General features: G+C 41.4%; 2 protein-coding genes across 2 annotated transcripts; both read right to left on the reverse strand.

Moving 5' to 3' along the window:
• Positions 1 to 1,799: 1,799 nt before the first annotated feature.
• LOC141632832 (uncharacterized) lies at positions 1,800 to 3,087 on the reverse strand. The gene is made up of 2 exons (XM_074445343.1): positions 2,828 to 3,087; positions 1,800 to 2,547 (listed from the first exon to the last, which is right to left on the reverse strand). The coding sequence occupies exons 1-2, from the start codon at positions 3,085 to 3,087 to the stop codon at positions 1,800 to 1,802; spliced, it is 1,008 nt and encodes a 335-aa protein (XP_074301444.1).
• Positions 3,088 to 3,718: 631 nt separating this feature from the next.
• LOC141632833 (uncharacterized) lies at positions 3,719 to 5,459 on the reverse strand. Its single transcript, XM_074445344.1, has 2 exons — positions 4,667 to 5,459; positions 3,719 to 4,410 (listed from the first exon to the last, which is right to left on the reverse strand). Exons 1-2 carry the CDS (start codon positions 5,457 to 5,459, stop codon positions 3,719 to 3,721), a joined length of 1,485 nt encoding a protein of 494 aa, XP_074301445.1.
• Between the last annotated feature and the right edge of the window lie 13,138 nt (positions 5,460 to 18,597).

Below are 18,597 nucleotides of genomic sequence, written 5' to 3' on the forward strand. Positions count from 1 at the left end.
TGATCGATGACATAGCTATGGGATTACTGAGTTAACGTTAAGGTATGGGTGGTCTTAGTATGCCGAACCCTGCGCGCTACCTCGGCGTATGCTCTCCATGTGGCTTGACTTAAGATAAACGTCTTCGTAGCCTCACATGGTAGGGGCTGGACCCTCAAAGTGTGCCTCATCTGATAAGTAACCAACATTAGTACCAAAGCCTTTCTTCGTAGAAGCGTTATAAAGTCCAAAGTAGTGCAAATTACCTGGTGCTATCTCATGGTGTTCCAGGGCAACACCTGGATCCAGGAAGCCACAGCATGTACTACTCGGTTTAAAAACGACTCTTTCTGACTTCAAAAAAGAAAAACTAAAAGAAAAAAGTTTTGTGAAACATACTAACACCTAAAGCATATACTAACCCCCACCTTTTTTTTTCACGGACTTTCGAAAGGTCCTTTGTACACTAAAGTTTTGGCACTTTGTCAGACAAAGTATTGTTTCAAGTGACGGATGTTCCAGGGTTTATCCAGGATTTGACCGTGCATGGTCATCAACCTGTATGCCCCATTCTTGATAATGCTTTCGACCTGATACGGCCCTTCCCATTTGTAGGCAAACTTCCCTGCTTTGTGGTTCTTGGTATTTTCGAATACCCTTCTGAGTACAAGGTCCCCTACTTCAAGGGTCCTGATCCTAACGTTCTTGTTATATGTCCTTGCTACGGATTGTTTATATGATGCCATACGTATGTAAGCGCTTTCTCGTAGCTCATCAACTGTATCCAGGCTCCTAGCCATTTCGACTTTGTTTTGCTCTGCCGTCTGACAGCCGTATCTGTGTGTGGGTACCAGAACTTCTGAGAGTATTACTGCCTCTGCTCCGTATACAAGGCTAAACGGAGTTTGGCTTGTTGCCATTTTAGATGTTGTTCTGTCTGACCAAAGTACCAGTGGTAGTTCATCTGCCCATTTTTCCCCCAACTCTTCCAGCCATTTTCTGAGGTTCTCCACAATGATTTTATTGCTGGACTCGGCTTGGCCATTGGTTTGTGGATATCTGGGGGCTGATTTTCTCAGTGTTATGTTCCATCGTGCACAGAAGCCCTCGGTGTTATCTGATATGAACTGGGACCCGTTGTCGCATATGATCTCGGATGGTATCCCAAATCTACTTATGATGTTGCGCTTGATGAAAGAGATCACCTGCTGTTCTTTTACCTCTGTTATTGCCTCTGCTTCAATCCACTTTGAGAAGTAGTCGGTCATGACTAACATATATACTCTGTTTCCTGGAGCTCTGGGCAGTTTACCCACTATGTCCATGCCCCACATCATAAATGGCCATGGAGAGATAATCGGATGCATTGGTTCTGCTGGCTGGTGGATTGCTGGAGCCGCCTTTTGACACGACTCGCAGCGTTTAGCGTGATTTACAGCGTCTGCGCGCATGGTGGGCCAGAAATACCCTTGTCTCAAGATTTTGTTTGACAGACTTCGTCCTCCAGCGTGGTTCCCACATTCTCCGCTGTGCACATCTTTCAATACTGTTTCAGCTTCCTCTTTACCTAAGCACCTGAGGCATGGTCCTGCCAATGATTTTCTGAAGAGAATATTATCAATCATGATGTATCTAGAAGCTTTTATTCTGAAACTTTGTGCTTCTTTTCTGTCTTCAGGGAGTGTCCCATCCCTTAGCCAATTTAGGTATGGAACCCTCCAATCTGCGTCCTGCTGTCCTACTTCGGAAACCAGCGTCCTGGTTCCTAGTGCACACTGCATGTGTACATCCTCTTTCATTGGTCTCTGATCTGGCTCTCCCTAGATGGCTGGGGTCAACACATGAGTAATCGGTATGTTTGATAGTTCTGCGGGCTGGAAGGTGGATCCCAACGTGGCCAGAGCGTCTGCCTCCATGTTCTGCTCCCGCGGCACCTGAGTTATCTTGAATGTTCTGAATTTTGACTTTCGCTCTGTGGCTATTTTCAAGTAAGCTATCATCTTTGGATCACGCGCTACATACTCGTTGTTTACATGATTTACCACAAGTAAGGAGTCACTGTATACCCTCAGGTTCCTCACTTTGAGCCCTGACGCCATCTGCATCCCAAGTATAAGAGCTTCATACTCGGCTTCGTTGTTGGTTGCCTTGAACTTACACCTAATGGCTTGCACTATCATGTCTCCTTTAGGAGATCGAAGGACTAGACCTACGCCAGCCCCTCTTGCATTTGAGGCTCCATCAATGTACAAGGTCCATATTTCACCATCCTGATTCCCTGTTATCGCCAGCATTCCTTCTCCTGCCTCCCTACGGGTGGCGGGGCAGAAGTCAGAGACGAAATCTGCTAGGGCTTGGGATTTTATCGCCGTTCTGGGTTCAAATTGCAAGTCATAGCCACTAAGATGTACTGACCACTTAGTCATTCTGCCTGAAAGTTCAGGCTTCCTCATAATAGTCTTTAGCGGGTAATTGGTTATGACATGGATGGTGTGAGATTCAAAGTACGGCCGCATTTTATAAGAAGCAGTAACCAAAGCCAATGCTAGTTTTTCAAAGGAAGTGTACCTGGTCTCTGCAAGGAGCAGAGACTTGCTAATGTAATACACGGGATGCTGCACTCCTTCTTGTTCTTTGACCAAGACTGCGCTTACAGTTTGCTTAGTGGACCGATGTACAACAAAATAGTGGTTCCCCTTGCTCAGGTTTCGCGAGTAATGGTGGCGTGCTTAGGTAGCTTTTGAGTTCTGCGAATGCTTTTTCATGCTCCTCGGTCCATTCAATTTCTCGACTCTTCCTCAATATATCATAGAATAGTTTGCACCTATCCGAGGCCCTTGATATGAACCTGTTTAGGGCCGCCACCTTCCCCGCCAGCCTCTGCACGTCTTTTGGCTTCTGGGGTGATTCCAGCTGGAGTATTGCTCTTATCTGTTCTTTGCTTGCCTCAATTCCCCTCTGGGTCACCATGTACCCTAGGAATTTTCCTGAAGATACCCCAAACGAGCATTTGGACGGATTAAGTTTCATTTTAAACTCCCTTAACGTTTGGAAGGTGTCTGCTAAGTGCTCCATGTGCATTCCTGCTTTTTTGGACTTCACCACCATGTCGTCTATGTATACTTCCATGGTCTTTCCTATTTGTTGCTTGAACATTTTATTTACTAGCCGCTGGTACGTAGACCCGGCGTTCTTTAGGCCAAAGGGCATGACCTTGTAACAATATATGCCTCTTTCCGACATGAATGCTGTTTTCTCTTGATCTTGCGGATGCATCTTGATTTGATTATAAACGCTCCAGGCATCGAGGAAAGTGAGTACCTCGTGTTCTGCGGTAGCGTCCACCATTGCATCGATATGTGGCAGTGGGAAGGGATCCTTGGGACAAGCTTTGTTTAGATCTGTGAAGTCTACGCACACCCTCCATTTGCCGTTCTTCTTGGGCACTACTACTACGTTAGAGAGCCACTCAGGGTAACTGACTTCTCTAATTTTATCTGCTGCCAGGAGACTGTCTACTTCTTTGTTAATGACCTCATTTCTTTCTGTCGCGAATTTTCTTCTCTTCTGCTGTACTGGGGTGCAGCTTGGGTTCACGCTTAATTTATGCGAAATAACGGATGGGTCTATGCTTACCATATCATTGTGGGACCAGGCGAAGCAGTCCATGTTGTTCTTGAGAAATTGAATCAACCGGTTGTGCAGCTCTTCACTGCAAGTTGCCCCAATCAACACTGTCCTATCCGGGTGTTCCTCGTCCAGGTGTATCTGGTCCAGCTCCTCCGAGGGAGGCTCCTTGTATTCTGTCGAGGTACCCCGGTCCTGTAATTGCTATGAGGGGAGCTTGGTTGTAGCCTTGAGGGCTTGGGTATAGCAGTTTCTGGATTCCTCTTGATCTCCTTTTACCGTAACCGTGCCCCATGGTGTTGGGAACTTGAGACACTTGATGATATGTTGAAGGCACTGCCTTCATCTGATGCAGCCACGGTCTTCCTAGTATCACGTTGTAGGTGGTTGGACCTTCCATGACTAGGTATCTCACTAGTTTATTAACTCCTTCAATATACGTTGGGATGGTTATCTCACCTACTGAATGCGCGGTCTCCCCACTGAATCCCACCAGGGGCACAGATTTCTTTATCAGGTTTTCTTTATCGAAACCCATGGTTTTGAGGGTTTCGAGTATGATAAGGTTCACAGAGCTCTCTGTATCTACCAATGCTTTCCGTACAGTGCAATTGCCAATGGATAACGTTATAGTTAGGGCATCTTCGTGCTGCTCTGCGCCGCTTTCTATGTCAGTCTCATCGAAAGTTACCGGGGGTAAATTGCTCTGGCTTACTCTGTAAGAAATTTCAGGATGATCCCCTTTACTTCCGGTGGCTTTCCTCTTGGCAACGGAATATGTCAAACCTGATAGCTCGGATCCGCCTGTTATCACGTTAATAATTTTCGTGCATATGGGTGGAGCAGAAGGAAGCACCTGATTTCTTTGCTTCCCTCCCGTCCCCTGCTGCCCCCACGTGATAGCGGTGGTCCAAGTTTCCTTTGCGTACCGAAAATTTACTTCCTTTCGCAACCTGTAGTGGTCTTTTTACGTGACCTATGTCTTGGTGCCATTCGCATCTTTTGTCTTGTCTCTCATCATCGTTGGGTCGGTCTGAGTGGGAGGCTTCGGCCACCTTACCCGATCGCCTGGGCTCCTCGGTGCTTTCGGATCCTTCCATTCCCGTGTTGAATCCATATTCAGATAGTTTAGGAGGATGCTGGGAGTCGTCAATTTGCTGAGTTTTTTCTGCTACCCTGTTGATATTGGGTCTGCTGTACGGTTTAGCTCTGTCGTCTTTCTTTTCTGTTGCAAACTTCCTGCTTGTCTTGTCGAAGCTTGCTATACCCTTTCTAGCCTGTATGTCTTCTTCTAACCTTAACGCCGCTGTAGCTCTCTGCTGGACTTCATCGAATCTTTCACAAGGGTACATCGTTAATTCTTTGTAGAGGCTGGATTCCTTATCCAGGCCCTGCCTGAAGGCATTGATGGCAGTGGACGTATCGCAGCCCCGTATTGAGACTTTCTCTGCATTGAACCTTGTGACATAATCTTTGATTGATTCACCTATTTCCTGGACGATCTTGTACAGGTCGCTTGGCTGCTTGGGTGTTTTCCGGCTGCTGGAGAACAGTTGGTTAAATGCGTTGACTAAATCAGCGAATGAACTTATGGTCCCGTTAGGCAAGCCAACGAACCATTGTAATGCTGCTTCGGTTAGGGTTGAACCAAATCCTTTACACATACATGCCTCCTTTGAGGCTCCCGTGGCGGTAGTAACCATCATCTTCTGCTTGAATTGACTGATATGATCACAGAGGTCTGTGGTTCCATCGAAGAGGGTCATCGTTGGGACGCTAAGTCCTTTTGGTATGGCCACTGTAGCTATATTGTCAGTGAATGGTGAGTCAGCATAGCTTTCTGGTGCAGCCATCTTCATAGGCAGAGGCATTCCTGGGACCCTCCGGAGAAGGCTCCGTAGTTCCTGGTACTGCTGTTCTATGTATGTCTCTCTCCCGGTGGCTCGCAGATGCTCCTGTGACTGACGTTCTGCTCCTCGTACGAAGTTTTGCTGTTCCAGGACTTTGTTTGACGTGCCTGCGATGTTTCTGCCGCCGGAGTACCTTCCCGGGTATATTCAACTTGATTCGTAACTGGCATCCTGGTTATTGGGACCGCAACTGTAGCCCTGCTTCTCTGCTGTCCCACCGCGCCTGATGTGGGTGTAGGCTCTTGGCGTGCTGGTTCCTCGTCTGGTGTTAATGCCCCCAGTCCTGTTGGGACCAGGCCTCCTCTTGGCTGTGGTGTTCCATCCATGTCTAGCCTGAGTGCTACTTCGCGTGGTAACACCCGTGTCTGCCTCCGATCCCCACTTTCTCCTGGCGGCCTTCCAGATCTGTCTTCCTGCACCCAAGGGGTTGAACTAGCGGCCTGGCTCCTTAATTCGTTGATCTGCGCTCGGAGGAGATTGTTGTCCTCTTCCATCTGGGATCTCAAGCTTCTATTTTCGCTTTGCATAGTCCTGATGGTCCTAGCTAATGTGTCCAGCCTGCTTATCATGATGCTGGTGGGACTCGGAGGAGCCTGAATCTGTTGCCTGGGTTGTGCTCCTCTTTCAGACTGCATGACTCCCTGCTGTCCCTGGATGACTCCTGTATCTCTAGTCTGAGCCCTTCCCGAAGATGGGCTTGCTGCTACCTGGGAACTCTGACTTTGTTTGGCTGCTGGTATCTGAGCAGCAGTGGTGGTTTTACCCGAAGTTGTACGCGCTACCGCTGCTGCCGAGGGAGATGGTATCTGTGTTGCTGCTGAAGGGGGTGGCACCTGTGTTGCTGGTGCACCGCCGACGTTGCCTGAGGTTGTTTCTTTGTGTCCGGACATGTTTTGACTGTTGACTGGACTGACTAACGAAGACGACCACTATGCCCCACGGTGGGTGCCAAACTGTTTTGGTAAATTTCTACCAATTTAGGGTTAAAGCGGTCTTAGCGTTAGGTCTATGTTACGATTTGAATGATTATTGTATGTTATCCTGTATGAACGACTTAAACGAAGAACACATGCAATTTTGGTGACGCGGAAAACCCGATGTGGGAAACAACCGCGGGGGGAGACGGAATCCCACCAATATTTTCACTATAATTCGAGAGGAAATACAGTTCGTATGCTTGCTATGAATGCTAGGGTGTAGTTCTTGTATTTTCTGATGATCTTTCTTCTTTGCATTGAGGCTCTTTATATAGGGGAGCTCGTTGGGCTAGGGTTTCTTGCTTTCCCTCCAAGTTATCCCTAATTTGACATTGGGTAGGACTTTCCTTCTTCGGATCTCGCAAGATTTTGGACTCTCATAAGCTTCTCCCGCGTGGACCAAAGCCCATATCCTACGCCGCTTGCTGACGCTGGCACCCTGACTCCCTGATACCCTGCATCCCGTGACGCTCCCAGGCCTGCTGCCCCTAGTCAGCCCATATCCAGATTTTGGGCCTAACACCTAACTATAATTTACAGCTTTTTCATATTCTCATTAAATGTCACGTCTTAGCTATGTGTATAATTTTTTTCAAACACACTTGATATGGTGGTGATTTATATGTTGTATCAAGTATTCTAATGCACTGGCTGTACGTAGTATGCAATGTTTCTCAATAAAGAATGCATAGAGTTTTTTTAGTGTAGTGATAGGCTTAAGGGGGAAGAATACTCTAGCTACAATTATAGCCAACACCAACAAACACGAAGAAACCAACAAACACTTTTGATATGCCCATTTACCTTTTGCTCAACACAACCACCCCGACTTTTCTTCGCCAGCGCATCACTATCCCCACTTGCATAAAAGATAAACACTAAGTTATTCATCGCAGTTCCAGTTTATATAGAGGTTAATCGTCTTTTTTTTGTAAACACCAAACTGGTTGTCATTTTTTTTTTTTGCAATGTAAACTGACATTCAATGCAACTATCAGCTTCATTATGGATTAAATGGGAACATTGTTTTCTTGTGTTGTTAATCGTTTACACAGGGTGTGGATGTATAAATTTGACCCACAGACGGTGTCTGTGGGTAAAACCCATGATGTGGGGATATATGAAGGGTGTATGGGGTAGGAGTTATGAAATGTCACTGCTCAAAACAATATCTACTGTATTAAAAATTTCCTTTCAGATGGAAGCTTTGGACATCTTTGGAACTCACATATTGCAAAGTTGAAAGCAATAATCGGATATTTCCTTCTTTTCATTTCGACCATCGTTACACTTTAGTGAATCCATTTTTGAAATAATGCCGAAAAATAAAATATTTGTCGTTTTGGGTCGGTTTTGAAAATATTTGTCAAAATGGTGTCCACGTAGGTTCGTGATTTCTAGACCTGAAACACACCACTACCAATGACGTGTTTTGTGAAAGAAACACGCCATTAGCAGTGGCGTGTCTTTACAACAATTTTTTTCTTCAACTGACATAACTTAAAAAAAAAAAAAAAATTATACTAAGACACGCCATAGGGAGTGGCGTGTTTCCACTCCGAAACCTGCCATTCTCAATGGCGTGTTTGTTTTAGTCCATTTTTTAATGAAGTTTCTTTCCCTACTCATTATAAACACGCCATTGGTAGTGGCGTGTTTTTGGTCCAGAAATCCCGAGCCTACGTGGACACCATTTTGACAAATATTTTCAAAACCGATCCAAAACGACAAATATTTTACTTTTGAACATTATTTCAAAAATGGACTCCACTTTAGTTTCATAATCCTAAAAGCCAAGCAAGCAAACATTACATCTACAACATCGGTATTCTCTAACATTATGCGTTAGAAAATGAAAAGAATTGAGAGAGCTACCTTAATTGCTTCGTTACCCTGTCAATGAATTGGAACCAGCACATTAATTAGAAATATATTGATGAAAATGATGAACGATTTGCTGAATTCCCTTTTTGTCTCAGTCATTTATTTTAAATTTATTTAAAATCTTCTTCGCAAAAGAAAGGAAAGGCCAACAAATGACTGGCACGGAGGGAGTAACGTATAACAAGTAACATACCAGAACATCGTCATCGGAAGGTGAAATGTTTATTGGGGCAGTATAACACCCTCTTTTATCCAAGAGCCTTAACTAGGCCTTCCTAGATAAAAGGAGTTGTTACCATTTCGGATTGCCCGAGATAGTGAATAACATAGTAAAATAAATCACAGTACTTTAATTAAAATAAACATTTAATGGTCTTATTACAAAGTTCCCCAAAGCAAGTAACTGAATAAATATTAAAGTACAAACTTGCAGCGGAAATTAAATGTTATAGAATAAAACAACTGTCTAAACTAGTGAGCTAGACGACTAAGTCGACACGCCATCCATCCTCATGCGTCCCAATGCTTCCCTAAATCAGCTAGTCTCAAGTACCTGTTATCTTTAATCCACTGCCCAATTAACCGGAAATATTAATTGGTTCACCACATGACGCCATCAATTAAAGCAGGCATCAATTTTATTTGATAGACACAAACAAACGTCAACCTATGGTCGAGTAGGATAAATAAACAACATAAATAACAACCACAATATAAATAATTGTTGAGATATGCAAATGCTTAACCACCAAATTCAATCTCCCGAGACACCCATTCATCCCGCCAATCCCTGAACCAGGGTATTCGCACATTATCCACCAGAGACTAAGCCTGGGGCCTTCCATAACACACATTATCCACCAACGACTAAGCGTGGGGCCTTCCAATACTCACGTTATCCACCAGAGACTAAGCATGCGGCCTTCCAACAATACTTACATTATTCCCCAGAGATTAAGCCTGGAGCCTTCCAATACTCACGTTATCCACCAGAGACTAAGCCTGGGGCCTTCCAAAAATACTTACCCATATATATTAATTAAACCGTGAAGCACTTCACAATTAAATATAATAGAACACAGAATATATTCCACACAACAATCCAAACAGAAACTATTTCTCAACCACCATATAAAACTCAATACAATAATGCAACACATTAAGACGGTCTAGCGGAGTAGATATCCTATCTGGCAAGCAATACTCCAATTACGCAATCAAATAAAAATATTCTTCAACCGAAACCGCCACCGATGATTAATAATAATAATTACAAATTACTATCTACCAATTATATAATACCATTAAACTATTTATACATTAATTATATTAATTACATTATTACGTAATTCAATAATATAAAACCCGTCTCAACCCAAAACCAAACCCGTCTTATACTATCAAATCGCCCGCGTATTTCCCCCAAAATACCAACCCAACTAACACCCAACACCCATGTTTAACCCGTGTTAAACCACACACAAAACAACCCCCTTATACCACAGCATAACCACCACACCATAACCAGACACGGTGCCCAACAGCCCTGACCAATACCCGTGAAACCACCACACGTGGCTGCCAAATACGAGCCCTAGAAACAACAACAAACAACACCAACAACCACCTTTATACTCGGTTTAACAACCAACTAACCACCATCACCAACCAACCCAGCCACCTCTGACCCACGGTGGAACTAGCAATACCACCACCCTACCATGGTCTCGAGTCAGGTCATACCACCATGACTTGGGTCAGCCTTACACACGACACACAACAACAAACAACAAACAACAAACAACAAACAACAAACAACAAACAACATAACACCTCCTGTACACACGGTTTTCTGCCACAAAATCAGCCATTAAACGCAACCCAAACCACCACCAATTGTACCACTGTGGATCACCACCACACCGTGCCTAACTATGGTGAACCACGTCCCAAACCTCACCAGCAATTCCTCCTAAAACACGACCTAAACAGCAGCTTAACACCAACAGTAATAACAACACCTTGACCACCCTATATAAACAACCAGTTTACTACCACTAACCACCACCCAAACCGCCATCCACGACAACCAACGTGACCTCTACTCCACCCATGACAACACCCAACCCTGAGCCTACCCTAGGTTAGCTACGCACAAGGGTAAAAACCAGCCCAATGTCGGTCCATTCAATAACAATAATAGCAATATACCACTAGTAGAAATAAGGAGATTGACATCGGCACAGTGGCATCGATTCTTATTAAAACCAATGCCAATTGTTGTTTAATGTAATATTGGCATCGGTTAGGACTAAGGAACCGATGTCTATAGTGTATTTTTAAGAATTGCCATCGGTTGTACAATTGGAACCGATGCCAATTGTATTCCTATCATAGAGGGTAAAATTAGAGCTGCTGTTAAATGAGTTGTTTCCTCGCACACAAAAAACCATAGAAACTCAGATCTATATACTCCATCCTCTCACTTACAACCTTTCAACACTTGATCCAACCACGACGGCTAGCAACACCGCACACCGGTTGCTTTGCTCTTCTCCGCACACCCCACCACCACAAGCGACATACATATACTAATATCAACCCTCCTGCAGCTCCTACATTCCGTCATTCTCGATATAATAGGTATAATCTCCCTTTTGTATAATTTTAATTAATTTTTCAGGGGTTGTGAGTCACTTTTTGAATCTTATTTTATGCTAAATCGACTATGTTAAATCATTGTTTGATGTTATTATTGTTGTTTCTTTTCTTCTACTTCAGGTCTTCGGTTAGATTGACATAATTTGATAATTAGGGTTTATGAAATTTGGTGTCTTTTATTCAATTCAAATTAGGTTGTTGCATTATCTTATTCAGGTATTTGGCTTACATCTATCTCTTAATCTTGTACATTTTTACTTGTATTATTGTAGAACTAATCAAATACGTGAACTTACTGTGTGATTGGTTTAGTTTTTCAAACAAAGTGTTTGCTGTTCTACTAGATAAATCAGTTGTTGTAAAACAAAGTGTTTGTTGTTTTACTAGATAAATCACATGTATATGTTGAAGAATCTCATTTTCACTAGGCATTTACCATCAACTATAATCATCTTCGCTGATGATATTTTTCTTTCCCGAGAGGGTGACAGTAGTACTTTGTGGTTTTTATGGTCATATGCTACTCTTATTCATGTTTATTGTAATAGCTGTAAGCTGTGTACTTGTATGATGAAATATGAGTAGTGTTTTTTTTTAAAAGATTTGTATAAATGGGGTGGACTGAAATAAGAGGCCCTAAAGGTTAAAATTAGATACCCTTTATATGCTGTACTACTATTTTTTGAAAGCAATTATTCTAATCTAGGTAGATCAAACCTAGACATCACTTCCTTCTAGTTCTCTTCATATACATAGCCTATTCCGTTCCTCTTATGCATTAATTTACTCATGGGCATTTATCGCCTATTTTCATATATTCATTATGGATTTGGCTTACATAATGTCTGGTGCTTTATTTGTTTACAAGTGCTAAATCTTTAGTGCTTATGTTTCTCTTTCACTTGCCTTCTTTTGTCTTACAACTGACCTAATAATTATTATTTAGTTAAAACCTCCGAGTTCATGTTATAATTGTTATAGGAGGGAGATTTTGGGGTTAAGTTACATATCCCCGCATCTTATAAAAACTAGGATGCTTAGATTTGATGTTTCTATATCTTACTCCAAGGTTTTCAATTTTAATTCTAATAATGGATATATGATGCAGGTTCAAAAACCATTCGCAGCTTGAGGGAGGATTCAAAAAATGGAGGATATAAAGTTTTATTTTAAAATCGATTTTACATTTTCTTTACGTTTTAGCATGTTAATGTGTTTGCGTCTTCTTTACGAATCTACTATTAATAACCGTCATTACAAGTGATATTATTTAGGTGAGATTCTGGTGTTGGTAGCCATGTGGGCGGGTGTCTGGTGGATCTCTTAATGACTGGGTAGCTTTGTTTATGCCTTATGCTTGTGCCCTATGCTTTTTCAAGTTCGTTAAGGAGCAGTTTAGTTGTTTGTGCCTTATGCTTTTCCAAGTTCGTGAAATGTATTTCAATTTCATTGTATACTTATTTAAAAATCTACCATTATTATTCTTTTTTGTGTTGTGTATTTCAGGTTCAATAATTACACTGGAAATGCAATTTTTGTTTTGTTATCATTGATCTTTAATATTGGTTGTTTGCATAATCCAGCGCATTAAATTCAAAGATTTCCAAGTAAAAAAAATTACTCGAGAAGCAAGAAACATGTTATTGATCTCTAAGTAGTTTTTTTCCCTTTCAGTTTCTTATTTCCGCCCTTGATTTGGAGATTTTAAGGATCAGACACTCGGATCCCTACCTGTATCAGATCCTTATACCAAGGTCGAGCATCACATGTTATATAGTCGTAAGACTGTGTACACCTGACAACCTTGTTCCGCCAATTATGAGTGAACTTAAGGCGTTTGGGCTATATTATTGTTGTTGGTAATGACTGAAATGTATTTTTAATATGCAGCTCATTCAATGATGTGCCTCCAAATGAAAGTGTTGTTGCTAGTCCGTTGGGACATGACCTTTTCATAAAAGAACATAACGATCTCATAACTGATCTTAAAGACATCCCAAAGAATGCTTGTAATCGATGAGTAAGTTTAAAATTTTATCTTACACTAAGAATGATCCAACCAACAGTGCTGGTGCACGTTTGTTTAGTCTGTGATATGTTCAGGTTTTCCAAGTTAAAACTTGCAGGCTCGTATCAGAGATGGTAGTCACTAGGAATTTGCTGCATTATACTAAGTATGTTTTTTTTGCAAAGAGTAAGTCTCAAAATGTTGTTTGTTCTTTTCAGGTTAATGAATTTGTGAAGCGCGCTCGAGCAGCAAATGTCCATGCCCTCATTATTGGTCATCTGAGGAAGGAGACTCCTCTTTTGACTGGCAATGTCAAGGCCCAAGAAACCCTTATTAACAATTTAGATGTTGAATTCAGAAAGGTTTTGTGCTAATCCCTGTATAATTACTTTAGTTTGATGGTGTATTGTTTGTGTTCAATTTGATAACCTTATGTATTGTACATCTTTTGAATTGAATTGAGTTGTGGTTGTTTCATTTTATCTTTTTTATCAGATAGAATGATATGAATTGTTACTTTGCGATTATCTTAGCAGCAAAAATATCACAACCTTTAAAGTTATCTGGACGTCTTTCCGATATGCAGTCAATCAACAATTCGAAAATGCTAAGATGACTATCACTTTATGCCACAACTGCTGACACTTTTTTTATTTTTATTTTTTTATTTTTTTATTTTTTTTAAGATTGTCTATGCTCTTCAACTACAGCTTATTCCTTCTATTCTGCCTCGTTTCGGCCGAATGTTAGCACTCTTAAGAAACTTGACTCAAAAGGATTCGAAGGAGAGTTCTTGTGAGAGAATGAAATTAAGGTATATGAGTAATTATAGTTAGTAAAAGGGGATATGAGTATGGAATAGAGAAAGAGGGAGACTGTGTACTGGAGAGGAGAGTGAAATTGTGCGGCTGACAGTAGTAGGTATCTAAGACATGATAAAATGAAATCATTTGCTTAATTCCATTCCTGTACATGGGAAGTATGTGTACTTGTGTAGGATCCAATTTTGATCCTTAGGCTGGAAATTGTACGTGTAGTTCGAATTAAGAGGGATTGGGCAGTTGGTTCCCAAGATTCCGTCTTGCCATGAGTTTTTCCTATGCTTAATTCCATTCTTGTTGTTTCCAGGTGTTCGTAAGTACAACTAATCGCTGTAAGGATAACATTTGCTACATTTGAACATCACACAATTTGAGAAGCAGGGGCTGAGCTAAATGGTGCTTTTAGGTACGATTACAAATCTCAAACTAGCTTGTCAAATCAACTATACTTAAACGCATTCATTATTCGCTGGTATAAAAAAAATAGTCGCATATAAGTTTTTGTGTTAAGTTAATCAAAATCTTTGTTTAGTGGTTAAGGCCCAAATTAGACACACCAACAAAATTAGTTTCTTAGATAAAAAATGCACTCCTAGTACTTGCTAAAACCACAATGCACCCAAAAAAAATACACAACCCAAAATAGCTAAATTCAAATTTTTTTGTTCTTTTGGACCGAAATCGTTTAAACTTGTGGACAAGGCCCTCGGGAACTGCGTCCGCGGGATCCACACTAGGCATAATCGACTCGAGGTTCTTTCGAATCGAATTAAGACAAATTAGAGTCGCCACCAAGTTTTTTGGGAACTTGGAACCGTTCAAGTCAACTTTACACCTTTCATCGAAAAGCATAAAGCCAATCGACTACGAGTGATTAAAGATAAAGACTTGTACCCTATATCACTCGATTTGAATGAATCTCGTAATCCAATGGTATTTAGACGGATCCACAAACCATAGATCTTGAGTAAGGGGTGATGGTACGTGTTGGGAAGCCCATAAGGACACCCAACCCCGCCCGTCAATAACGGCCTCTACTAAGTCAAGTGTCGGAGTTCAAACAAGGTCATAGCTACTACGATGTATGATATGCAAACGTTGTTTTAACCCTATCATGTGACAACAATTTCTATGTCGTTTTAGATGCAACTAAACTAACTTTGTCAAAGTTGTAATTTAGCATGTGGGTTGATTAATCTAACAACATACAAAATAAAAGCAAACAAGGCTTAAGGGGAATGGGGAGCCATGGGATCTACCTATTACAACCCAGGCATTTCATGCCGACACAACGAGAAATTAGAAATACAACTCGATCTAAATACAATTGCTACATACAAAACCGTACACGATAACACACACGGCCAATCGGCCTAGAAAAACGTGCACAAGAGGGGTGGCCCACGGCTTACATGACCCACGGCCTTGGGTCACTCCTCGTGTTGTGTGCTTTCGCTTGATCTTATCGAATTAGACATTGGGCTACGCACCAAAGCATGCATTAGCATAAATCGGGCCATGTTGCTCTAAACAACATGCGATTTACTACGCTCTTACATGCATTGGGGAACAACCGTCTAACCAAACAAGACTAAAGTTTTTGAAGAGGTTTTGACTCGATAAAAGTAAAACAAGCTCGAAAATTACAACTCGACAAACAAATTACAAATTACAAGCAACGAAACAACGAAGAACAAAAGGTATGAAAAACGAAGCAAGAAAGACAAAGAAGACGGCCAAGCTCACGGCCCAAACCACGGCCACCCTCACGGCCAAGACAAGGCCATCCTAGTTCCTTGGTTAGGTTCATTAGTTAGATCGAATGATTGCGAAACGGATTAGAAAACGAGTTAGAAAACGAGTTAAAAGACAGGTTGATCGATTGAGGAGAAATGCGCGAGTGTGTATTCTACACGGCCTAAAGGGTCCAATTAGGTCACAATATCATAAGATTAAGGCTTACTCGTCGAGTGTTAATAGGAAGGTGCTAATCACGCACTCCTATGCTAGTGAGAAATCAAGTGATAAGAAAGATGTATTCAATTAGGTTATAGAATTGTTAATCGATTTTTAAAGCTATGTCGATGCCACCTAACATGTCTAATTAGGTTATTAAATTGATCGAACGTCGTCTAAATACGTCATATGTTAACAATCAGAGGTTAAACTAACATACAACGGATCCTAGGGTGTGTCGAATTGGCCGAAACAACAAAGGGGTCAAAAAGCGGAGAACGGTTAGAAATTCGTTTTATTTATGCCCTACCTTGAACACGAGGATATGTAAATGAGACGGGGGTGTACGACCGACTGATTTAGCGGTTTCTTTTCCCATCTCAAGTCAACGCGGGTGTTCATGGTGGTACTTTAACTCATACTCGGACTAAACTAGTTTCATAGTTAATTTAAACGATAAATAAAAGCGATAAACAAACAAAAATAAACCATAAGAAAAACAAACATAAAAAACGAAATAAAAAAGGAGAAAGAGGAGGATTTGATGCACGCTCAACCTACATGTATCGTTGACACCGTCTTGGGTCGTAATCGATGGTAGATTTTATCTCGAGAGGCCGTCGTCGACGAAGAAACAAAGCAAACACGCGTTTTTGGCAAATCTGGACAGCAACTTTCAAACGATGATTTCTCCCTCGTTTCACGATGAAAATTTGATTTAAACGATGTTTTGAAAACTAGAAAGAGAGGAGAACAGAAATCTTAAAGCAACCCCTGCTCGTTTTGAGTTATTGGGCACGAAAAACGAGCACAAAACAGAATGACAGACAAGAATAAACAATAAAACAGAGTGTATAACACTCTGTTTTTCGAGGGATTTCGTGTACTCTCAAGGGCAATTTGGCTCGTAAATCTTTGTCTAATGTGTAGATGGATGTTATGTGGTTAATTAGGAACAAGAAAATTGAGTTTTGGTGGAGGTTTGAGGGAGGAACGAATTGTTTTTCGAGGAGGACACACAAACAGTTTCAGTTTGTATGTCGGTTTTGTGGAGGGATTTTGAGAGGCAATTAGGGTTTGTTTCTGAGGTTTAAAGCTTGTGAGTGATGGTAGGATGTGGGGAGAACTTAGAGGAATGAATGTATGGTGAAGGGTGGGTATTTATAAGGAGTTAAAGTAGGGCAAAAGAGAGGGAGAGGCAGTCGGGCTTGCTGATCATAGCTGCTGTCCAGCAGCTTTTGGGGGGTTTTCTAGGGTTCGTATGGGGGGTTTTCTTGGTGATTAAGGTAAGGTAATATGGGTAGGATATTAGGGTATGGGTTAGGGTTAATGGGTACGGGTTTTGGTGGTATTTGGAGCGGGTTTTGGGCTCGGGATTGAGCTGCCAAAACAGGGGGGCTGCTCGTGTATATGCGGGCTGTTGGGGGGTGTTTGGGATGGAATTTGGGCCGTGGTTATGGGGGTTCGAACAGGGGTGGATGGATAGAGGCTTAGGTTGGTTAGTGTACTCGATATTCGTGCCAACTCGCAAAGAAAACGGGCTCAAAAACCGAGCTAAAATCGAGCTCAAAAACGCATGTTCAAAACGAGTTCTTTTCGATTTTCAAATCGATTTTTCAAATCAATTAACACATTAAAATAAATGATTTTTCAAATCAAATATATTCATAAAATGATTTTTCAAATCGATTATTTATTTTATTTTCAATAAAATAAACTTGGGAAAATAAATTCAAAATAAAATAAAATAAATTGAATTCACCTCAAAAAAAACCATAATTTAAATATCATTTAAAATAACAAAATGAACTCACTAAAAAACATTAATTTAAATATCATTTAAATTAATAAAATAAATTCACTTAAAAAAAATATTAATTTAAATATCATTTAAATTAATAAAATACTTCATCGACGACGCCCATTCTACATCGTAAAACGAACCCAAATAATGACAATGACAACTAAAGGATACATGTGTCCTATCATCATCGGGTGTTTGTCGGGTTCTCTATAAATTCCAATATCGACGGATACGGGTATCTACAGAGCCCCCACTTTGACTGAGGCTTGGACAAGGCGAAAGTCAAAGTATACCCCAGTCCCTCTCGACCGAGGATTCTTCGGTCGTTTATAGTCCATTAGACTTGCGTATATAAGCTACTTGACCATAAGAAGAGACCATACCTGAAACTTCGTTGGGGATTGACTCTTGCTTCTGTTGTGTCAAATTATCGTCGTTGGTCGTCGACCCATAAAATTGCATATATGGTGGACTGAGCCTTATCCTTAGGCGCCTACGTATCCGTTTCTCGACGGAATCAAACCAGCGTCGTAGTTCGGCCATCTAGCGACACATGCCCAAAGTTTATCATCTGCTGGCATTTGTCTAAAATTCATCATCTCCGACATTTGCCCAAAATTTATCATTTGCTGGCGCTTGTCCGAATGGGACGGGACTTTCCAAAGAGGTTGCCGCCACTTTCATCATTTGCTTTCAGCTACGGAATTCTTCCATTTCATACTCTTGTATTGAATTGAATTCTTGGTGGATGTCATCCTTTACATCTTGATAATGGTCTCTGAAGCCAACGGCTTGAGCCCCGATTTGAATGGCTCTAAAGTCGAAGACTTTAGAGCCCCAGAAATAAGCATATCCCCGCTCAAATTGGAACACAAAAACGTACTAGCAATAATCATTACATAAGCACATTTGGATCATCGATCTTGAAATTGGATCATTTTGAAATACTGGGTCATCGACCCGAAAATTG

The sequence above is a fragment of the Silene latifolia genome, chromosome Y (assembly GCF_048544455.1).
Source record: "Silene latifolia isolate original U9 population chromosome Y, ASM4854445v1, whole genome shotgun sequence".
In the NCBI taxonomy this organism is placed as follows: domain Eukaryota; kingdom Viridiplantae; phylum Streptophyta; class Magnoliopsida; order Caryophyllales; family Caryophyllaceae; genus Silene; species Silene latifolia.